Genomic DNA, 24499 nt, shown 5'->3' with positions numbered 1-24499 from the left:
GATTCTTAGCAATTACAGTGGGGGAGGAAGGAGGATGCATGTCTGCCGGCCACCAAGATTTCCATTGGATATCAGGAGAGCAGCCCAAAAATAGAATTTCAGACTTGTCTGAATTGCATTTAAGCTGATTCAGCTGAAACCAGGAGAAGACCGCCTCTAAACAGTTTTTGATGGAGTCACCTGCAAAATCAGAGTTCTTATCGCAGGTGAAGAGCAGCTGCGTATCGTCCGCATAGGACACAATACGCGCGCCAAAGGTCTCCACTAATTCAGCCAGAGGGGAGAGGTAAATGTTGAATAGAGTGGGACTTAAAACTGATCCCTGTGGCACTCCCACATCAAGAGATAGAACAGTTGCTGAAAAAGGTGGTGACCAGATCATTTGTTGGCGCTCAGAGAGAAAGGACTTGAGCCAGTTGAACACCGTCCCTCTAATTCCGATCTCATGAAGTCTAAAAAGGAGCCGGTTATGAGGGACAGTGTCAAAGGCCGCTGAAAATGTTAATGAATTCTGGACACTTGACCAATGTTACTCAACTAATGTGCTTGCAACAGCTTTACATTCCATCCCCGCTGTTCATTCCCTCAAACAGAATTGCAACTTTTTACATAGTTTGGTCTTCCAGCCCTCTCGTGTCTGCTTCTTTTAATGCCTTTTATTCTCCATCCTTCTGTTTTAGTGCTTGCAAACCTGTGTGTATTTCCTTCCAGTGTCTGACATTGTTTTCCTTTACCATGGTTGGAATCTCATTCACCACTTAGGCTTCCATTCCGAGTGGGTCAAAATAAAGGGAGGTGTTTACATCACTCGATAAACACTATTACCCAGATGAGGTATTTAGTGGGTCCAAAGATTTCCACTTTAAAATGATGCATAACATATGGAATGAGTGTTTATGGGTTTTTTCTCAGAAGATACCTTTCGGCAGATTTGGTGTTCTTAATCTGCCTGGATAAAACTGCCGGCTTCATTAATTATCACAAAACATGAATTTCGATATCTGTAGAAGCTGCTGTTTGTGCTGGTATCAAAATATAATCCTCAATTTATAACCAGGGACTTAATGTCTAGAATATAACTGAAATCTTAGTCAGTGTCAGAGAAAATCCTGAGTGTGTCCTTTTCCCTGCTTTGACAACTGTTCCTTGTGTTTTCAATCGCAAGGCTTACGCCTGTGTGTGCGCATTGTGCATTCGTTACCTAAGGTCCAAGTTGGTCGTCTTTCCTATAGTAGGTTCTATACTTACCCATCTCTCCATCTGTCCAGGAAACCATATCCGAAGCCGATGCTAAGCAGAATTTGGGCACCGACAAAGCCATAGACTTCTCCTTGATAGACTTCATAAAAAGTAAGAACTTTAATTTTCCACAGCTTCACTTGCTATACCATGAGACTAGTTAGCTCTTCTATTGTTGTTATTTAAAGAGGAGAGAAAAAGATGTTTATCCTCATTACTCCTCATTTGGAAAGGTGTACCATTTTGGCGCATTCTCAGGTTTGCTAGTCTTAGCAAATCTGGGAATGCACCAAAAATCATGGGTGGATGAGTGGGAACACCCACACCTGCTGAATGCGGAGTAACGCATGGGAGAGACTTGCGCAGCCTTGTGTTACACCAAATTTTCTATGCTACGCAGAGCAAAGCAAGGTGGCTCTGCATGGCATAGTAAATCTGACTTAAGGGCTTACATTACCTTCTGCTGCTTTGCGTGACACAAAGTCAAAGCAAGCCCTTGATACATCTGGAATTTATTGTGAACACCGTGGCTCAATTAAAATGTATCAGCAGGCAGACACATTTTATTGTGATTAGGAAACACAAACTTTTTTTGAATCAACCAAGAAATAGTATGTACAAAGCAGGAAGAAGCTGAAAAGTATAAAACCAGAAATGTGTTTAAAGTATATATATATATATATAATCCAATGTTCCAACTTTTTTTATTCCTTTTTAGCTTGTGGCCATGACGCGTTTCGGCAGGATCCCCTGATATATGTATATAATATATTCTAAGTCCAGAAATAGATTGTTCAGAGACGGCGCTCCCGCGTTAGGGCTTTTTTTATTGCAAATAAAATTAGCAATAGCGCATATAGACAAACAAAAGTCTATGTGTTTAGGCTAAACTAGTCTTGCCTGAACGATCTGTTTTTGGAGTTGTAATATACATATATATATATATATATATATATATATACATATATACAACACACACACACACATACAGATTACACTTTCAATTTGATTAATTAAAGTATTTCAGGCCCATTCACCATTTCCGTGCTCGTACATCAAGACTAACAATTTATTAGATCTTTTTAAAGAAGTGGCAAGGTATTATCATACCAGTCACAAGTGCAATGTCAATGATTCCCGTGCGTGTCCTAAGAGTGGAGTTGTATTCTTACTGCCAAGCATGAGTCTAAGGTGTAATTTGCTCTCAATGATTCCCCTCGGTGACCTAAGAGTGGAGTTGTATTCTTACTGCCAAGCATGAGTCTAAGGTGTAATTTACTGTCAATGATTCCCCTCAGTGTCCTAAGAGTGGAGTTGTATTCTTATTGCCAAGCATGAGTTTACGGTGTAATTTGCTCTCAATGATTCCCCTCGGTGACCTAAGAGTGGAGTTGTATTCTTACTGCCAAGCATGAGTCTAAGGTGTAATTTACTGTCAATGATTCCCCTCAGTGTCCTAAGAGTGGAGTTGAATTCTTATTGCCAAGCATGAGTTTACGGTGTAATTTGCTGTCAATGATTCCCCTCAGTGTCCTAAGAGTGGAGTTGAATTCTTATTGCCAAGCATGAGTTTACGGTGTAATTTGCTGTCAATGATTCCCCTCAGTGTCCTAAGAGTGGAGTTGAATTCTTATTGCCAAGCATGGGTTTACGGTGTAATTTGCTGTCAATGATTCCCCTCAGTGTCCTAAGAGTGGAGTTGTATTCTTACTGCCAAGCATGAGTCTACGGTGTCATTTGCTGTCAATGATTCCCCTCAGTGTCCTAAGAGTGGAGTTGTATTATTACTGCCAAGCATGAGTCTACGGTGTAATTTGCTGTCAATGATTCCCCTCAGTGTCCTAAGAGTGGAGTTGTATTCTTACTGCCAAACATGAGTCTACGGTGTAATTTCCTGAATGATGCATCGATCGCGGTGCTTGGATCTTGCTGAAAGAAACACACATATGGAAATTATTGTTCAGGCAAAGCACTTGTCCTTTAGACTGAAATTAGGATGATAAAACTTCAAGGGCTGTGTAAAAGTCACAAAAACAGTTTTGGCAGACCTCTTTATGTTCCGAGATTCTTTCACCTTGAGCCACCAATCTGCATGATGTCCATAGTAGAGTGGTTCGCTGGTCCCAGTTTTAAAAGAGTGGGGTAAAGGACAGGGATTAACACTTGGAAGTTGTGACTCAATCAGTTTTCATCTGTTTTCTCTTTAGAGTTTCCCAGAATCTTTATTCAGCTTCTCCTAAACCCGCTTTTCATCCTGGTGGTCCTCTCACAGTGCAGCTTCTCGTCCGTCATCGCCGCCCTCTCCACTTTCCTCAACAAGTACTTGGAGAAGCAGTACGGCACGACAGCCTCCTACGCCAACTTACTTATCGGTTAGTGTCCCGAAGAGCATGTGAGTGAGAACGATAGGAACAAACCAGCATTCCCAGCAATCATCTGAGAAACCCCAAGCACCCAATAAAAACCCATCTCACCAACTGAGAATAACCAGGGAACCACCTGAGAACAGTAAGACAAACAAGCTGGGAAACCCCAGAGAACAAAGGGTTGAATGTACCGGTAAGCTGTCCTTGGAGATTTCAATAAACTATGCCATAGAACACAGGCTCTCTCCTGCTTCTGCTGGAAAAAAATTAAAAATGCCACTGATACTGGTCTTTCTATATATTGTATTTATTGTTAGTGGTCCTGGACTGGAAACAGAGGGGCTTATTTACAAGCCTTGTGCACAGTCGGAACATCATTTTTCTTGACCTTGCAGGGGTGCACTGGGCTTACCAATATTTAGGAGGCCACGTAAAGCCACCTTGAGTGAATTTTCATGGCCTCGGAGATATGGTGTGAGGCGATTCAGTGCAAGTCGCTGAGTTGCCTCACACTACGATGGGGAGGCGTGCCACGTAATACCCATAACTTTTGACACTTTCCCAGATTTACAACATGTGTAAACCTGAAAATTTACCAATAGCCTACACCTCCCTAGGAGTGCTGTAAGGGTCGTTTCGGTGTCTTTTCCCCCCACAAAACAACCTGATTTAAAAACAGACACCTTTGCACCATGGTGCAAGGATTCCTGCATTGGCTCATGGCAGCCGTATGTTTGCCAGCGTTGTGGAAGTGGGCAGGAATGCACCATATCTCACAGATATGGCACATTCCAGTCCTTTTCTTTTGATGTAGGGCAGGGCAGCAGGAAGGCTTGCAACGCTGTCCTGCAGCAAAATATTGGAAATGAGGGCCAGTGTATGTAACAGCAGAGTGAGGTGGCCACTCTAAAGGGAGAGTAACACATTGGGCTTGACTCACAAAGATTTTGCTGTGCGTGTTTTGACTTGCTTTTGGAATTTCTGGAATAGGCCAGTAATACTGCAAGAATAAGTCACAGCAAAATCTTTGTGAACCAGGCCCTTTGTGTGCTTTGGATGTCTAAAGAATACATATATTGAGAATAATTTGAGAAACACTGGCCATTAATGCAAGAGCTCTTGCAATGTTGGGCAGCCGAACAAAGCAGCTAAGAATATCCTGGAAGCCGGATATCAGTGACTACAAAAACAGCTGATAGTAGGCAAAGAGAACCTGACCGGATCACTAAAGGAAGGAAATCAGCAGAGAATTACAAGTGGGCTGAGTTACTGACAGCGTTCACAGTTCACACGCTCTGCTCATAAAACAGACTGCGAAAACAAACCCAGGTAGACCGGAACAGGACCACTTACACATGAGAAAATAGTCTGACAATATTTCCTAAATATATGGAAATTTTCAAATGTTCACAGAAAAGCATTAAAAAATCCTTAGAAAGACTAGTGAAACAGATGTTGGCTAAACAAATGACTGAAGTATCCCGTAAAATGCAATGGAACACGTGTCGAGATAACAATTTTATAGCCAAATAAAACGAATATCATCATTTGTAATTGACAGAAGTTGTATGAATCTCAGATAAATAAAATCAGATTACATTTAAGTGAGTATTTGCCATTATAAGCAAACAATTTAAATACTGGGGGCCTCATCTACAAGAAAATGATGCAGGGCGGCGATGCAAGCCATTTAGCTGCGCTGTGCTGCATCATTTTAAAACCACAGGGATGAGTCGTATTAACAACAATACGACGCATCGCTGTGGTTTACCCTGCCCTGGCGCACAAATGTATGCCATGCCCCAGTGTACGCTCTCTTGCGTCATTATGCAAGGGTGCCTGTTCTGCGGGGATGATTGTTTTTCTGCAGGAAGGGAAACCATCCTAAACAAAAGCAATCATTAATGGCTTTTTCCTCTTTCTATGAGGGCTGCAGAATGCAGCACACATAGGAAGATGATAAAACCAGGAGAAATAAAAGGGGCATATTTCCTAGGAAACTGTCGGAGTGCGGTGTTAAGCCAAGAAGTCTGATGCCGCCCTCCAACAGTTTTTAAAAGCAAGGATGCACCATGTTCACAAGAATACGGTGCAGCACTGTGTTTCCCTTACCGCTGGTGCTAAATGTAGCTGCCTAGCACCAATGTGCAAGGGTGGCTGCAGGGAAAGATTGTTTATGTGCAGGAAGGTGTCCCTTCCTGCACATACACAATCAGTAATGGTGTTTTGGAACTTCTATGTGTGCTGCAGAATGGAGCACACATAGAAGTTGCAACGGATCATTTTTTTTAATGATTGTTTATGTGCAGGAAGGGTACACCTGCCTGCACATAAACTATCAATGGTGTTTAGTTGGTTCTTTGTGTGCTACACAATGCAGCACACATATAAACAGCAAAAACGAGGAGAAGTAAAGCATTTCTCCTCATTTTGCCATGTTAAGAGCAGGTTTTCCTTGGTCTTAATTTTGGCACTGCCCCATATTTACGCCACCCTTGTAAATAAGGGGCAGCGTCAAAATCAATGGGTGTTGCGATGGAACGCCTACCGCAACACCCATTGCCCACCCCTTTCACGCTAAGTGTAGCTTGAAAGGGGGCCTTATTCACAAGGACATGTTAAGCCACGTTAAGTGGCTTAACACTGCCTTGTGAATAAGGCGAAGCCCTTATTGCCACAGGAACATCAGAAAAAGTGACGTTTCTGTGGTGATAGGGGCTTGTAAATATGCCCCAAAAGTATTTCTCCTCGTTGCGCCATTCCTACACCTCCCCAGGGGAGGTGTAGGATTCTGACACATTCATAGTTTTACAAAATGTTGTAAATCTGGGAACATGTCAAGTTCCATGGATGTTGTGAGGGAACAGCAACACCCATGGAACGCCCCACTCACCTAGAGTAATGCATGAAAAGGGCTCATATTTACAAGGCCATGAAAAGTCACGCAGGGTCAAATAAATTGACGTACCGGCGGCGCCATGGGCTTGTAAGTAAGATCTTGAATCTGCTGGTGAAAACAGAAAAGGCAGTAAAAGGCTCAGCATAACAATCTCGGATTAACTGGAATTCTCCAAGAGTAAGTCGCCGCTGACATTATCCAGTAAATCAGCTGAGAAAAGTCATGGGCCCATCTGAGAATGATTTAAAGATTCAGTTAAGAATATATTTAAAGAACTACTGGGAATAGCCAGACACACCGTAAAAATACCTAGGGAATTTAAAGAGAACATACGGGGGGCTAAGCTGAAAATATATTGTTATTGTTCTGAGAACATGCTTAAAAAGCCCAAGGACCAAATCAGACTATTCAGGTAACTCGTTTAGGATATGCAGAGTCCCGCCACAAAATACCCAGTCAAGACACCATCTGAAAATATCCCAGGCATGTCTGAGACTGCACAGGAGGCATTTAAACCTACCCAGAGATGCGGCTATGAAAAACCAGGGACCCTGGCTTGAGACCTTTCTTTCTTGTTTCCTACCATGGAACTCAATCTGAAAGCATGGTACTTATTGAACAACATATCTAACATGTGGAGAACTGAGAGGAGTGATAGGCTCCTCAAAGCTATGTCTAGCCGTTGTACACATGCCCATGACCCATTGACTCCTAAGCAGATGCATTCAGCTGTCAAGCAATTCCATACATTACTTCCTTCATGTCCACATTCATGTAGTCACACACTCACCAATATATTTACTGCTGTATCCATTCATCAGGTCAGTGGTAAATGAGGGAAGAGCACGGAGATCTATCCACACCTATGTGTGCTCCAGATACTGAACTCACTCCAATCTGCTGAACAGTATGTGCATACTCATTATTAACCGCATGCGTGCGGCATGATTTCCGCCCGCACGCTGAGAATTTGTAAATCCCTTTATTCATGACGAGCTGGGCTCGTCATGAGCGTGCGAGGAGGCTACCTCATGACGAGCCCAGCTCGTCATGAGCGTCGAAGGGGTTAAATACATTTTTACTTTGGCCGGACGTGTAACTGACTTTTAACCAGCTCTACAATTTTTCAGTTGCACATGATTCTTAAGAATCTCTAGATTTCCCTAGAGATTAGCCAGCCTCACAAAATGCTTCCTTTAGCCTTTCTTGGGTTATTATCAACAAAGCTTTGGATTAACCACCCTAAGAAGATCCAAGAAGCTAAAATTAAGCAAACAAGAAGATGTAGTTGGGTAGGCTAGCATGCCTGCTATGTGGCTTCTGGAACAAAGTATTTTGGCTTGCCCCTCGTCCCACTTACGAAAGACTCAGTATAGAAGACACTCAAGCTAAACTAAGGAGCATTTGGAAAGAATGCTATTGTATTTTTTTAAAATGTCCTTTATGTTTTTAATATTCTTTCTTTCCTTTCTCCCCTATCAGGAGCAGTAAATTTGCCGGCAGCTGCCTTGGGCATGCTTCTGGGAGGCATTGTTATGAAGCGCTACTGCTTCTCGCTTCGTGCCACCCCACGCTTTGCTCTGGCCGTGCTCCTGGTCTCTGTCCTCTGCTGCCTACCCCTTTTCTTCATGGGATGCCCAACACAGCCTGTGGCAGAAGTGACCAGGTAAGGAGATGTTTAGGGATCCTGAAAGATATCTCAAGGTTTAAACCAGAAATCTTGTCAAGGAAGAGAATGAGGATAGAGGGACTCCCTCATTGAGCACAAAGACTAATAGTGGGTTTATTTTTGCAGATATGATACTCAGGAGACATCAGACGGCAGAGGGAGATAATTGGGGTTATTTAGGGTTTGGCAGGTGTGCTGCTCAACCAATGAGATGTCTAGACTCCCTCTCTGCTGTACCAGGTGCACCCTTACCATCAAATCCACAGTTTGCCACTATTGTGTTTGGCTTTTTCGCCAAAAGTGCTCCCGCCAAAATGATGGGATCTATTCCAGGAAAATTGCACAATGCCGGCCAACCTACTGTGCCATGTTGGCATTCCAGAGTGTTCAGATTTTGTTTTCCAAAGACAAGATTGTAAAGCAGGTCTTGCTTCCGTGTATGCATTGCAGGTTTTCTTTTAGCAAGTTGAGAACATTGCATATTTTTCTAGTCTTGGACCACAAACCTATGTATAACAGTACTGGAAAAGAAAAAAATAGCATCAGAAGCCATGCGCTAAGTGTAGCGAGCCATCCAGAACCCATGTAGAAAGCATTACTGCAGCAGCTGGCTCATTGAAAGATGTTTTTCATGGCAGCGCTGATACTTTGCTGTCAGAAACAGGTTTGTTCTTCGGCCTTTAAATGAGACGTAGACCCACAAGGAGGACAATTGGAACACCTGCTAATTTTCAGAGGGTATCCCATTATTACCCTCCTCTAAAAACACCCCATATAACTGAGACTCGGATGTCTTGTTCTCAAGATCATTTTCAGACCCACACACATAAGCTGCAGATTTGCCCACTTGTCTGCGAAAGATATCTTAGGTCTCTCTGAACCAGTCCCTGAAAGTTTCACTGTCTTAGCATGTAGAACATACCCAATCCTCTGGTGTTATGAGCTGGATCCTGGATGTTTTCAGGCATAGAGCTAGCACCGCATGTCTTGAGATGAGGTATAGAAACCGTACACGTATTGTTGGAGCCAGAAATCTAACTTCTTATGTGTCTAAGTATGACAATATCGAAACAGGACAAACCAGACATATGGTCTTATATTGTAAAAACATTCCACTAATCTGCAGTGATCCTATGACTGTACTGCAAAAACACACACGGCAATTGTTAGTGGTACATCCTCAAGGCTTCCCATGACCTGGTCCAGTCTTGCAATTTGCTTTGCCAACTCAAGATCTAGGATTCAGGTGTGACCATTGTCTCCAAGATGTGCATATTGTACTTTGACTAATAATTTCTTCTAAATCCACAATTGCCTAGTGGTCCTTTCAGATGTGGTGAAGTTAGTGCATGCAGTTCAAAACATGATTACTAACCCTTTTTGAGCTATGAGGACACATACTTCGATGGGGAGAAAGGCCAAGAAAGAAACTGGTAGATGCATTGTTATGGTTTGTTTTTCATGATTTATTTTCTTTTGTCATTTTGGTTGCAATGTACAAAGCTCTGGAATAGGTCAACAGTGCAGAAGGGATTGCACATGTCCAGAGTCGGTCTTTCACCCTGTATGCGGCGCAGATGGCACAGAATACATCTCACCTTGCCACGCCGGCTGTACAAGTTTTAACACAACAGCTGACGGGAGAAGACCTGAGGTAAGTGGTGACAACGTTTACTAGAAAGGGGGTGATGAAAGCAGTGATGAGTGCTCTGATACCTCTGGATCTAGCCTGCGCTATATAAAACTCTTCAAATAAAATGTTGTTGATGGTGTTCCTATTCAGCAATGGGCTGTTTGTGACTCAAAGGGGCTTTAGAGTAAATATAGAAAGGCTATCCTGAAGTGTTATGTAAACATTTCTTATCTACCCCTTTTCTTGTCCTCTGAGCACTATGTCATCATTAAATCTAGCTTAAGAGAGGTTCAATTCGCCTTTGCCACTTATGGATCAACAGTAGCTTTAGAAGGCCTATGCTACTTAGTCTTGTCATTGGTGGACTGCATTTTGGCGTATTATTTTTTACTGTGTATGAACATTACTAATAGGCAGTAACAGATATTATTGGATGAGCTTGAAGCTGCAGAGGGTGTCAAGCGCACATTTGATGTATACAAGTCAATTTACTTCAAAGAGTTGAATAACCATGTTGGTAATCAAATTGGTGGAGCAGAAATACAAAGATAATGCAAATAAGGCACTGCCTATAATAGCATGTGGTATGCTCCTAGAGTGAGTTCACAGGGCCTAACTACATACAGATATGTTCATCTGGATTCCCTGTTAGTATTGAGTCTTGACGTTTCACCCTTTGGTTAAAAAAAATGAAATGGTCTTCCTCTGGGCAAACACATATTAAAAGTTATTGGTGTCACCATACATCAATGTTGCAACCAAAGCTACAAGAAGTTCCTAACATCAATAATCAGTAAGAATTAATAGGTAATACTTCAGACCTGTCCACCCAGCAATTGTCTTCATGGAGAACATTGTTTTTGATAAACTGTAGTTCCAGGCTTTCTGGGTGAATACTGGTTTGCCCTGTATTTTGTTGGGTATATTGTTCTAGTACAGGGATGCAATACAGCAGACATTTCTGGATTGTCCATATGCGTGACCCGAACATCACAGGGAAAATGGAGAGGTATCACTATGTCATGTCAACGCTGCACATTTGTCCTCTAACACCTGAATATCTTCTTATCACTCCAAACATGAAAAAGTCTAAATTCACCCACTTGGAAATGGAATTGGTTGCCTAGTGCTAAGGGAGTTGAGGTACTGAACGTATAGGCCCACTGTTATTGCAATCTTGAGCCATCTGGACCATCTCTCTTTCATGAAAAAGTTTTAAACTATCTTCAACAGCACATCCTTCTCACCTAAATATTGATAGTGGCTTCGAACACCCACCTATTTGTTCTGGTTTTCCATTGTATCTTTTCCATTAGAATCTTTTGTCTCTACCACCTTCTACCAACTCTCCAATTACATTACAAACCAAGTCACCATACGACTTACTCCCACCAACACACACTACCCACCTCTACTATACTGCCACAAATCAGAATGTTATGATCATTTCACAGTGCACAGCTATCCCAAAAATGTACCATCGCATTCATAACCACACCCCTAGCTCCTCTATAACACTACTATCATCCAGCACAGCACTATCACTCACTGCTTAGCACTGTTTAGCACTACAACTGTCAGCACCATTGTATCATACCATCAACTACAACTTCAACTTCCCATAATAGTTCTATCAACTTCATACGGTTACCTTGTAGTACAAAACCAGCACCTTGATACTAGCACTGCAATACAGCCCGCAATATTGCATACGTCAACCCACGAAAGCAGGTACACTAAGCCCAGCACCACCACACTACTACCCTCCTTCAACACTACAATACCACCCCCCCAGAACTTCATTATCACCTTCAAACAGTGCAGTGCACGAACACACCGAAACACTGCTCCTTCCCATCAGCCTCTCAATAATACATATACTGGTGTATAGCCCTATCTCGTCCCTCAACTGCCACCCAACAATAACAAACTATCAAGCCTGAATTGCATTATCTTTACCACTGCACTACAACAATAGACCAACGCATTATTATCCTCATAGCGTTTCAACGCTAACCCCATAACACTGCACTAACAGATACCATCCCCAGCTTATCAACCCTCACCATAATACTGGAGCCCCTAACACTACTCTTCCAATGAACCGTACATTGATATCACCCCATAGCACCAGATCAACAACCCACAGCGACAGCCACTCTTCCTCTCCGCAGCTATGCATAGAACAAGTCTTCATACTCAACGTTTGCCTGTTTACAAATATTTATCATATTGCTTTTCTCAGAGCTTGGTTTTAACTTGCTTTTGCCGTAACAAGGGTGGACCAACCATATCTTAATCAGCCCAATACTGCAAAAAGAAGAGTCCAATCCAGAAGTGTTAGGACAAGTCCCAGTCAGACAGCACAAACTGTACATGGCCTTTTAAGAAATTGATTCACACAAAGTAACGCAAGCAAAGGTTCTGCCTCTTTTGGGAGGCGCTTTATTATTTTAGCTTTGGAACATGAGGTCTTCCTCTTTAGCCCTGTTCTAAATGCTTGCAATGATGTGAGTTAGAACTCTGGTTGCTGGAGGCAGCAGCGTAGTCTGAAGGTCTGTAGTGGGAGCAAAGGGGATGCAGAGAGTTAAGAACACACAATCTGCTAAAGAAAAGGCTGTATACTCCATATACTGGCTCCAGATTGTTGTCTTGGCTCTGGTGTAACTGTGCATGCACGGGTGAGTTGTCCCCTCGCCCTTGATACACAAGCCAGGGCAATCATGTCAGATGCAGGCTGCGGTCTGTTTTTTAGTGTTCTTTATGTTTAGATTGTGTACCATTGGGTGCTGGCTCCTGTGGACCTTGAGGTGTGTTCACGCAGAGAACGTCAGAGTATAGTGAACTGGGGGTAGGGCAGACCAGCAGAGACCAGGTAGGAGGGGGAAGCATTTGGTGCAGTTTCCCATCATTGTGTATTTGACTGGTTGAATCTATTCTACTCTGGCACAATATTTGGACTAACCCTGCCACTGAACTAAATAGAATCATAACAGAGGACTGCTTGCTATGCGAAGGGGTAAGAAACATTACATGGTTCTCTTATATAAAAAATATTGCAACCGAAATTGGTCATCCGGAATACTTCTCAAACCCAACTTCCATGGACATTGTTTCAAGATCTGTTCTAAAAAAAACTGTACTGGAACATCTTGAGATGAAAAGATGGAATAAGGAAAGGACCAAGATATCAGTTGCCAATCATGACGATGTTACATTGCATAGAAACATCCAGCTATATCTTATAGTCGACCAACCTTTCTTCTTTCGTAGGCTTTTAACATGTTTCCGTTTAGAAACTTTTTATAGACTAATAACCCTGCCTAGATGTAACGATTGGTCTAGAGAAAAAATAATTTGTCCATGTGATGAGGTGTCATTCCAATCAAACATTCATTGTACCCTCTTCTGCACCTTTTACTCCCACCCGAGGCGACAAATTTTGAGACCTCTTCTGTTATCCTGGGGAATTAGGAAGTCAAAAGAAGCTTATAATAAATTAATAACTTTGGATGATTACTATACCATTAATACCACTACTATGTATTTGAGAGCAATACTGAGATTGAGAAGGTCCATTATAATCGAAGAGGCGTAGCTTGTAATGATGATTTAATTTTTAACTATTATTTAATTCAAGCATCCCCTGTAATTCCTTGTCTGTTCGCAAGAACTTTTAAACTGAATTCCAATATGTAATTGTTATGAATTTTAAAAATTATGATTGTATTGTATACGCTTTTATGAATTGTTTTTACACTTCGAATAAAGCTTTTGGAACTTGAACTTGAACTTGACTGGTTGAATCTGCGAGGGGCTGTGGAGGAGTCACTGCTGCTCTGCAGTTCTGTGGTGCAAGTGTGGCGCTATAGATTACTTCTTTTACTGGCATATGCTTGTGCACCTCTGGTGTTTTGGGTCTTACGATGTGTCTGCTCTGTTTTTTTCAGACCTTGGTGTGGGGTTCACAGAGCACTTTGAACAAGGTGGCAGTGCAATGCTCAGACTGGCTGTATGGAATTTAGCCAGAAAGTCCTCAATTTTTCTTTTGTAAGATAGGCCCTCTTCTCTCTAATTGACAGCTGAGTGCATAGCTGCCACGGTCAGAGATTGCTATGTGTGACAATTACATAATTTCAGAGTCATTATGAGTGGCATTTCAACGACTATGAGTGACCCTTTCTCGCAAGCAAAATCAAGCAATGAAGATGAGGAAAACATATAAATATCAGAAATTACACGCATTTGAGCAACGAGAAATTCAAAGAAGATCTTAAAACTGCTGCAAAGCACCAGAAATGGAAGAAAGGGCACTAACTGGAGACAGACTGCGTGACTGCAGCTCTCAGTAACAAAGCCCAGGCTGGCACTGCAGCTGCCCGGAAGATGATCTCATTGATCTGATCATTCATGACCGCGCACTAGCCTAAAAAGCTAATTTTATGGCATAGCACGTGCACATAGGAGATTATACCGTCATTCAGTCTCAGGTATTATCAGTGCTAATGCAATAAGGTAAAAGAGAATGTTGACAAGTGCAAGTGCAAAACTCAGAAGTGTTCCACTCTAAACATGCGGTAGTGCAAATATATGAATAAATAAAAAATGCTGATGGTAATAAATTGATGTAAATCAGCAGCAGACACACAGTGAGTGGAGCTGTCCACACCACCCCCAACCCCCACCCCACCAACCACCAGGGTGGAGCAGCAGTTGTCAGTCGTAGTCTAGTTCAAGCTGGTAGTTCACATCACAAGTCTCCAGAATGTATTGTCTCTTGTTGCATCCTCCCTCTTTTTACCCCTGTCATCTTTTCCTCCCTCTTTCTCTCTCGCCATCTTCCTAGCTCTTCCTCCCTATCACCCTTTTGACAGTCTTCTTCCCTACTTATCTATCTGTTGCCCTTACCATCCTCTCTTTAGCTCCACCTGCCTTCCCTCATAGCACACAGTCTGCAAGTCCTACCCACAAGGTTAGAGCTGTAAGATAATAAATTTAGGGGCAAATGCATCAAGCTAGGCAACTGCGATTCCTTATTACCTGGGGTTCATCCTCGACTCAACTCTCTCCATGACCAAGCAAGTCAATGCCGTCTCATCCTCCTGCTTCAACACCCTCGGCATGCTCAGCAAGATCTACAGGTGGATACCCACCGACACAAGAAGAACGGTCACCCAGGCCCTCGTCAGCAGCAGGCTGGACTACGGAAACGCCTTCTACACGGGAGCCCCAATCAAACTGCTGAAACGACTGCAACGCATACACAACGCCTCGGCTCGCCTGATCCTCGAAATCCCTCGACGCAGCCACATCACACTCCACCTGAGAGACCTGCACTGGCTTCCTGTCAACAAGGGGATCACCTTCAAACTCCTCACCAACGCACACAAGGCACTCCACGACACCGGACCAGCATTTCTCAAAAGACGACTTACCTTCTACACCCCGAACCGCCAGCTCCGCTCCGCCGACCGCGCACTCGCTACCGTCCTCCGCATCCAAAGAGCGACCTCCGGTGGCAGATCATTCTCCTACCTCGCCGCCAAGACCTGGAACACCGTTCCCATCCTACTATGGTAGACCCAAGACCTTCTAACCTTCAGGAGGCTTCTCAAGACCTGGCTGTTCGAGCAGTAGCAGCACCCCCCCTCCTAGCGCCTTGAGACCCTCACGGGTGAGTAGTGCGCTCTACAAGCTTCCTGATTGATCGATTGATTAATAGCGATTATTAAGGAATTGCTATTAAGGAATCTCAATTGCATATGCATGTAGGTTTTCGGTAAAATATTAGCGATTCCTCTCCCACCTACCTGTTTTAGGTTAGGTTCCGTCCTCTTTGGGGGTTGTTCCTTGAGTTGCGGGGTTCTGGGCGACAGATGCTTCCTGTTTTGAAGTGTAGGGTGGGGGGTGTTGGGGGGGTTGGGAGGGGGGGTGTTGTTTCTTATGTGGTTACTGGTTCTGTCCGCCGGGGAGCGGGGTTTTCAGATTGACACTGTGCAGCAGCTTCAAAATTTAGGTATATGCCGCTCCTTTGCGGCTGGTAGCAGCTTCTCCTCCTTCTTTTACAGGGTGAACACACTTTGTCCGGCACTCCTTACTGACTCCCTGATGTTCAGGCAACCCTGGGTCCCCCTCAAGCCATCCATAAACCGGGCGGCAGTTCCCGTCCGCCCGCCCCCCTTTGCCCCTACTGATACCTTGGACTCGGAGCTCTCTACACCTGCGCAGCGTCCTTCACCCCCGGGTTCCGGAGGGAGGTGCTGAACCCCCTCTTTGTGGCCTGCCCCCTGCGCTTTCCTATGCCCCTACCTCTCCCCGAGATGTGCGCTCTGAATAGGTCCCTCCACATTCTGTCTTGGAACGTCAACGGTCTCCTTGATCGCATTAAACGCACGGCGGTCCTCCGGGCAGCGCACCGCCTCTCGGCCGACATACTCCTCCTTCAGGAGACCCACCTCATGGGTACCCACTGCCCCTTCCTGGCCCGATACGGCTTTGCGGCGGTCTGGCACTCGGGCTTCCAGCGCGGATCCCGGGGGGGGCGGCGATTCTGCTGCGGAGAGGTCTCCCCTTCACCCTGACTATGGCCCACACCGACCCTCAGGGGCGCTATGTCGCGGCCTCTGGTGTCCTGGAAGGTTGTCCTATGAACATCCTGAGCGTTTATGTCCCGCCCCCCCTCCAGTCTTCGACCCTGCATTCCCTCACTCATGTCCTCTCCGAGTTTCCGGCGGGTCTCACCTTGGTAGGGGGCGACTTCAACGCAGTAATGCAGCCGGGACGAGATACGTTGAGTCCCCCTTCAGCGGCCCGTTCTTCGGCGGCGGCGGCCCTTTCGGGGTGGGCGTCCGCTCTGGGACTCTGCGATGCCTGGCGGGTGTGGAACCCCCGGGTGACGCAGTACACCCATACCTCGGCCTCCCACCATTCCCATTCCCGCATAGACCTTCTACTGCTCCCGGCCGCGGACTGCCGCTTGGTCTCAGGGGTGTCCATCTTGCCGAGAGGTCTGTCGGACCACTCCCCGGTCTCCCTCCGTATGGGCTCTACCCCTGGGGGCCCACGTGCGGTATGGCGCCTTAACGCCTGGTTCTTGCAGGATCAAGACTTGGTGGAGAAACTGGGGCAGGAACTTACCCACTACTTCACCACCAACGAGGGATCTGTCCGATCCCCGGGGACCCTCTGGGAGGCCGGGAAGGCGGTGATCCGTGGAGTGGCGAGGGGCCTGGTTCATGCTAAGCGGGCGGATCAGCTGGCCCGGCTTGCAGACTTGGAGTACCGCGCGTCCCAACTTGAACTTGACCTGGGGGTAGGCGGTCGGGGTGACTCTGCCCGGCACCTAGCATTGATCCGAGAGGAGATCCGCCAGGTCTCACTCGACTCGGCCCAGCAGCTCTGGCGCTCGTCGGTGGCGCGGATATATGGTTGGGGGGACAAGAACGGTAAGCTTCTTCATAATTTGGTGTCCTACCCCAGGGTCCACCGCGTGATTCCCGAGGTTCAGGTGTTGGACGGCACCCCCCAGACGACATCCGTGGCCATTGCGGGGGCCTTTGCCGACTTCTACACTGACCTCTACACGGCGCGTCCCCCGACGGCGCTCTTGACCACCCTCCTGGACGGGGCTGGCGTCCGGTTGGCCTCCCTGGCTCTGGAGGACGCTGCCTCCCTGGATCGGCCCTTCTCGTTGGAAGAGGTCTTGGAGGCTATTCCCATTCTGAACAGGGGAAAACGCCGGGCCCTGACGGCTTCCCTCAGGAATTTTACGCGGCCTTTCGGGACACCCTGGCCCCCCAGATGCTGTCTCTCTTCCACCATGTGATAGAGCAAGGCGCTTTTCCTCCCGAGTCGGACTTGGCCATGATCGTGGTCATCCCTAAGACCCACCCACCCTCGGTAAACTGTGCAGACTTCCGACCTATCTCGCTGCTCAACACCGAACTCAAGCTCTTCGCTACCATCCTGGCCCAACGACTCCGGCCCTTCCTGCAAACTCTGGTCCACCCGGACCAATGCGGCTTCATGCCGGCCAGGGGTACCCGGCACTGTCTCCGTCGCCTTCATCTGGCCCTGGCCCACCGTGCCCGTCTGTCCCCCTACCTGGCCCTCCTTTTCCTTGACTTCGAAAAGGCCTTTGATACGGTGGGCTGGGACTACCTGCAGGACGTGCTGCGGGAAATGGGTTTCGGACCACGGTTCCGTAGCTATATTAAGGTCCTCCATGCGAACCCCAGGGCCTGGGTCCTAGTCAATGGAGCGCTCTCGTGAGCCTTCCCGGTCTGTAGAGAGACACGCCAGGGGTGTCCCCTATCCCCGCTTTTATTTGCGCTGGCGATGGAGCCCCTGCCCGCACTCGTCCAGCATGACCGCCTCTTTCGGGGGTGGGTTTGGAATCAGAGTCACGTGGATAAGATCGCCCTCTATGCCGATGACGTGCTCCTCTATTTGGCGGACCCGGCGGCCTCGGGTCCTCGATGCCTCCAGCTCCTCTCGGATTTTGAGCGTGTCTCGGGCCTTCGGCTCAACGCGGCCAAGTCGGTCCTGGTCCCACTGCACCCCTCCCGGGAATGTTTTGACTGGCAATCATCCATCCCTCTTTGTCGTCTCTCCGTCAAATACCTGGGGATGTGGGTGACCCTCCTCCCGGAGCTGGAATGGGCGCTGAACATCCCTCCCCTGGTGACTCGGATGAGATCCGACCTGAAGCAGTGGAGCTCCCTCCCCCTCAACCCCTTGGGGCGGAGCGCGTTGTTCAAAATGATGGTCCTACCTCGTTTTCTCTACACCTTACAGAACACCTCCGTCCCGCTACCCCGCGCTTGGTTCCGGGAGCTAGACTCAGCTCTGTCTAGGTTCCTCTGGGGGAGTGGGCGACCGCGGATCTCTCTCGCACATAGTCGCATCCCGCCTTATGATGGGGGCCTAGGTGTGACCCATCTTTACCTCTTCTATCTTGCCTCCAAGCTAATAGTTATCCACGATTGGTATGCAGGAGGCTGGTCCGACCCAGCGTACCGGGTGGAATTGGTGGAGGTGGACTTTCCTCAGATCCAGGCGTTCCTCTATGGGTGCCCGATCCCGCAGGCTCTGACACCCATCACTAGGACGGTTTTGCAGGCGTGGCGGGCCGCACTCCGCCACACGGGATGGGACCGCAGACTCACCCGCCAAACGCCCCTTTGGCACGGAAACTGGCTCTGGGAAGTGTCTTCTCTGAGTGGGTTCCGTCGCTTGGAGGGGTGGGTGGGTGGGCCCCTGGAGGAAGCTGATTGGAGGGATGCCCTTATGGCCCCGCGTACCCTGACCACGTCCTCCAGGCTGCGGCTGGTACAGATTTATTACCTCCACATGTCCTACCTCACCCCGGAGATGCTCTTTCGTGCCCATTTGAGGGACTCCCCGGACTGCCCCAGATGTGGACACTCCCCGGCTGATTTTTACCACATGGGTGGAGAGAGAATTAACGCAAGCCCTGGGTTGGGAGGTTCCCCATGACCCGCTCCGGCTACTCCTAGGGATCTTTGATGGCCTGGATGGTACGAGAGCGGATAAGCGCCTCCTGGAGACGGCGGTGGCCGTGGCCAAGCGAGATATTGCGCATCACTGGCTGCGAGATGCGGCTCCCACGGTAAAAGGCTGGAGGCGAGGGGTGGATTGGTGCGGAGCCCAAGAGGAGGCTCTCTGTGAATCCCGAGGGTCGCCTGACCAGTTCACCAGAATCTGGGGGAAATGGTTCAATCTACTGCCCCCGTGAACACTGATAATAGCTCTGTCCCAAGCATTTGTGCTGTTGGTCTGAAATGTGTCATACCCCTTTTTTGCCCTCTGCTGTACCTTTGATTGCTGATCTGCTGCTAATGGTCTGTCTTTGTTCTTTGTTTTTGTTTCTAAATGCCAATAAAATTGATTATCAAAAAAAATATTAGCGATTCCTACACATTCCTTAATTGCGAATCGCAAATTGCGATTCGCAATTAAGGAATACCTTCCTATTCATTACTATGGGCCTAGTGGCCCATAGGAATGAATAGGACAGCATTCGCAATTTGCAAGTACCAAATAGGTACTCGCAAATTGAGAATGCAATTTCAAGGGTGCAAGGGGGCCTAAAGGCCACCCTGATGCACCCACAAAACATGCATGTGTGCACAAGAGACACACATGCCCTAAGGGCATGTGTGTGCACCACAAGGCACTTTGAAAAATGCAATTTTATGCATTTTTCTAAGGAATTGCAAATTACCATCAACTTGAAGTTGATGGTAATTTGCGATTCCAAAATGCAAAAACGCAATTTGCAATTGCATAATGAATCGCAATTAGGGAAATTCAATGTGTGATTCCCTAACTGCATTTGCAAAATAGGTAATCGGCAAAAATTGAGATTACCTGTTTTGCGAATGCCTTTGGGCTTGATGCGTCGCAAATAACATTTTACTGGTAGCAAACGGGTCGATTCAGTCCTTTTTCCCTTGTTATCTGTTTCTTTATCCTCCCTCTTCTCATCTCTCCACATCCTTTGAATACTTCTATCTCTCACTTTGCCTTCTCCCCGCCCTCTTCTATTTGCTCTGCTCTCCATCCTCCCTCATGGATACTATATATGGACTGCAGTACCTGCTTCTAAACACTGCTGTCAAACAGAAGGGAATAACCAAATCCTGAGAGAGGAGAGCAAAGGTAAAAACAAGCATTTGCAATGCAATAGGTCTCGCATTAGGAAAGTGTAAGCTATTGGTATTGTAAATGACACATTTTTTAAATATGTGTTGGCTTTGAAAATATATAAATTAATAGCATTGTTATTCACAAAGCCAATAGCTTACACTTTCCTAATGCGAGTCTTATTGGCTATGGTAATGCTTGTTGGTAGCAAGCAAGGACAGTGCTGTTGTGGTGCTGAATGATAATGTGGTTAGGCTGAGTGATGTGGTGGTGCCCCTGAGTGATGTGGAGGTGCTCCTGAGTGATGTGGTGGTGCCCCTCAGTGATGTGGTGGCGTTCTTGAGTGATGTGGTGGTGTCCCCGAGTGATGTGGTGGTGTCCCCGAGTGATGTGGTGGTTTCCCCGAGTGATGTGGTGGTGTCCCCGAGTGATGTGGTGGTGTCCCCGAATGATGTGGTGCTGTCCCCGAGTGATGTGGTGGTGTCCCCGAGCAATGTGGTGATGTCCCCGAGTGATGTGGTGGTGTCCCTGGGTGATGTTGTGGTGCCCCTGAGTGATGGAGGGTGGAGTTGGAGAGTGGAGTTGGAGGGTGGAGTTGGAGGGTGGAGTTGGAGGGTGGAGCTGGAGGGTGGAGTTGGAGGGTGGAGTTGGATGGAGGGTGGAGTTGGAAGGTGGAGTTGGAGGGTGGAGTTGGAGGGTGGAGTTAGAGGGTGGAGTTGGAGGGTGTAGTTGGAGTTGGTTGGTGGAGGGTGGAGGGTGGAGGTGGAGTTGGAGTTGGAGGGTGAAGTTGGAGGGTGAAGTTGGAGGGTGGAGGGTGGAGGTGGAGTTGGAGGGTGGAGTTGGAGGGTGGAGTTGGAGGGTGGAGTTGGAGGATGGAGTTGGAGTTTGAGGGTGGAGTTGGAGTTTGAGGGTGGAGTTGGAGGGTGGAGTTCGAGTTGGAGAGTGGAGTTGGAGGGTGGTGTTGGAGGGTGGAATTGGAGGGTGGAGGTGGAGGGTGAGGTTTTGAGTTGGAGGGTGGAGTTGGAGTTGGAGGGTGGAGTTTGAGCGGGAGGATGGAGTTGGAGGGTGGGGTTGGAGGGTGGAGTTGCAGTTGGAGGGTGAGGGTGGAATTTGAGTTGGAGTTGGAGGGTGGAGTTGGAGTTGGAGGGTGGAGTTGGAGGGTGGAGATGGAGTTGGAGGGAGGGGTTGGAGTTGGAGGGTGGAGTTGGAGTTGGAGGGTGGAGTTGGAGTTGGAGGGTGGAGTTTGAGCTGGAGGATGGAGTTGGAGGGTGGAGTTGGAGGGTGGAGTTGCAGTTGGAGGGTGAGGGTGGAATTTGAGTTGGAGGGTGGAATTGGTGATGGAGGGTGGAGTTGGAGGGTGGAGTTGGAGTTGGAGGGAGGAGTTAGTTGGAGGGTGGAGTTGGAGTTGGAGGGTGGAGTTGGAGAATGGAGTTGGAGGGTGGCGTTGCAGTTGGAGGGTGGATTTGGAGTTGGAGGGTAGATTTGGAGTTGGAGGGTGGAGTGGGAGGGTGAAGTTGGAGGGTGGAGTTGGAGGCTGGAGTTGGAGGGTGGAGTTGGAGGGTGGAATTGGAGATGGAGGGTGGAGTTGGAGGGTGGAGTTGGAGTTGGAGGGAGGAGTTAGTTGGAGGGTGGAGTTGGAGTTGGAGGGTGGAGTTGGAGAATGGAGTTGGAGGGTGGCGTTGCAGTTGGAGGGTGGATTTGGAGTTGGAGGGTAGATTTGGAGTTGGAGGGTGGAGTGGGAGGGTGAAGTTGGAGGGTGGAGTTGGAGGCTGGAGTTGGAGGGTGGAGTTGGAGGGTGGAGTTGGAAGTTGGAGTTGGAGGGTGGAGTTGGAGGGTGGAGTTGGAGGGTGGAGTTGGAGGCTGGAGTTGGAGGCTGGAGTTGGAGGGTGGATTTGGAGTTGGAGTGTGGAGTTGGAGTTAGAGGGTGGAGTTGGAGGGTGGAGTTGGATTTGGAGGGTGGAGGGTGGAGTTGGAAGGTGGAGTTGGAGTTGGCGGGTGGAGTTGGAGGGTGGAGTTGGAGGTTGGAGTTGGAGGTTGGAGTTGGAGGGTGAAGTTGGAGGGTGGAGTTGGAGGGTGGAGTTGGAGGGTGGAGTTGGAGTTGGAGAGTTGGAGGGTGGAGTTGGAGGTTGGAGTTGGAGGTTGGAGTTGGAGGGTGAAGTTGGAGGGTGGTGTTGGAGGGTGGAGTTGGAGGGTGGAGTTGGAGGGTAAAGTTGGAGGGTGGAGTTGGAGTTGGAGTTGGAGGGTGGAGTTGGAGTTGGAGGGTGGAGTTGGAGTTGGAGGGTGGAGTTGGAGGGTGGAGTTGGAGGGTGGAGTTGGTGGATGGAGTTGGTGGGTGGAGTTGGTGGGTGGAGTTGGAGGGTGGAGTTGGAGGGTGGAGTTAGAGTTGGAGGGTGGAGTTGGAGTTGGAGGGTGGAGGTGGAGGGTGGAGGGTGGAGTTGGAGGGTGGAGTTGGAGGGTGGAGTTGTAGTTGGAGGGTGGAGTTGTAGTTGGAGGGTAGAGTTGTAGTTGGAGGGTGGAATTGGAGTTGGAGGGTGTAGTTGGAGGGTGTAGTTGGAGGGTGGAGTTGGAGGGTGGAGGTGGTGGATGGAGTTGGTGGGTGGAGTTGGAGTTGGAGGGTGGAGTTGGATTTGGAGGGTGGAGTTGGATTTGGAGAGTGGAGTTGGAGTTGGGGGTGGAGATGGAGTCTGAGGATGGAGTTGGAGTTGGAGGGTGGAGTTGTAGTTGGAGGGTAGAGTTGTAGTTAGAGGGTGGAGTTGGAAGGTGGAGTTGGAGGGTGGATTTGGAGAGTGGAGTTGGAGGGTGGAGTTGGGGGTAAAGTTGGAGGGTGGAGTTGGAGGGTGGAGTTGGAGGGTGGAGTTGGAGTTGGAGGGCGGAGGTGGAGGGTAGAGGTGGAGTTGGAGGGTGGAGTTGGAGGGTGGAGTTTTAGTTGGAGGGTAGAGTTGTAGTTAGAGGGTGGAGTTGGAAGGTGGAGTTGGAGGGTGGATTTGGAGAGTGGAGTTGGAGGGTGGAGTTGGGGGTAAAGTTGGAGGGTGGAGTTGGAGGGTGGAGTTGGAGGGTAGAGTTGTAGTTGGAGGGTAGAGTTGTAGTTGGAGGGTAGAGTTGTAGTTAGAGGGTGGAGTTGGAAGGTGGAGTTGGAGGGTGGATTTGGAGAGTGGAGTTGGAGGGTGGAGTTGGGGGTAAAGTTGGAGGGTGGAGTTGGAGGGTGGAGTTGGAGGGTGGAGTTGGAGTTGGAGGGCGGAGGTGGAGGGTAGAGGTGGAGTTGGAGGGTGGAGTTGGAGGGTGGAGTTTTAGTGGAGGGTAAAGTTGGAGTTGGAGGGTGGAGTTTGAGTTGGAGGGTGAAGTTGGAGGGTGGAGTTGGAGTTGAAGGGGTGTCCCCGAGTGATATGGTGGTGTCCCCGAGTAATGTGGTGGTGTCCCTGAGTGATGTAGTGGTGTCCCTGAGTGATGTGGTGGTGCCCCTGAGTGATGGAGAGTGGAGTTGGAGGGTGGAGTTGGAGGTTGGAGTTGCAGGATGGAGGGTGGAGTTGGAGTTGGAGGGTGGAGTTGGAGGGTAGAGTTGGAGGGTGGAGTTGGAGTTGAATTTGGAGGGTGGAGTCGGGGGATGGAGTTGGAGTGTGGAGTTGGAGTGTGGAGTTGGAGTTGGAGGGTTGAGTTGGAGGGTTGAGTTGGAGGGTGGGGTTGGAGGGTGGTGGAGTTGGAGGGTGGAGTTGGAGGGTGGAGTTAGAGGGTGGATTTGAAGGGTGGAGTTGGAGTTGGAGGGTGGAGTTCGAGGGTGGAGTTGGAGTTCGAGGGTGGAGTTGGAGTGATGAGTTGGAGGGTGAAGTTGGTGGGTGGAGTTGGAGTTGGAGGGTGTAGTTGGAGTTGAAGGGTGGAGTTGGAGTTGGAGTTGGAGGGTGGAGTTGGAGGGTGGAGTTGGATGGTGGAGTTTGAGTTGTAGGGTGGAGTTGGAGTTGTAGGGTGGAGTTGGGGGTGGAGTTAAAGTTGGAGGTTGGAGTTGGAGTTGTAGGGTGGAGTTGGAGTTGGAG

The 24499-nt window shown here is 47.9% G+C and overlaps 1 protein-coding gene across 2 annotated transcripts in view; it reads left to right on the top strand.

The window, feature by feature from the left end:
• Positions 1 to 24499, top strand: part of SLCO2A1 (solute carrier organic anion transporter family member 2A1) — a 730981-nt gene that overhangs the window by 491535 nt on the left and 214947 nt on the right. For both annotated transcript variants that reach the window (XR_013602305.1, XM_078665791.1), the window contains exons 7-10: positions 1269 to 1350; positions 3447 to 3611; positions 7987 to 8170; positions 9677 to 9827. Coding sequence is in view for 1 of the 2 variants with exons in the window: in XM_078665791.1 (XP_078521917.1) it covers positions 1269 to 1350; positions 3447 to 3611; positions 7987 to 8170; positions 9677 to 9827 (582 nt within the window). In the remaining variant the exon portion in view is untranslated. The remainder of the gene's footprint in view (positions 1 to 1268; positions 1351 to 3446; positions 3612 to 7986; positions 8171 to 9676; positions 9828 to 24499) is intronic.

The sequence above is a fragment of the Lissotriton helveticus genome, chromosome 11, assembly GCF_964261635.1.
Source record: "Lissotriton helveticus chromosome 11, aLisHel1.1, whole genome shotgun sequence".
NCBI lineage: Eukaryota > Metazoa > Chordata > Amphibia > Caudata > Salamandridae > Lissotriton > Lissotriton helveticus.
Note: the sequence above shows the minus strand (reverse complement) of the source record. Positions and strands in the feature narration are given on the sequence as shown.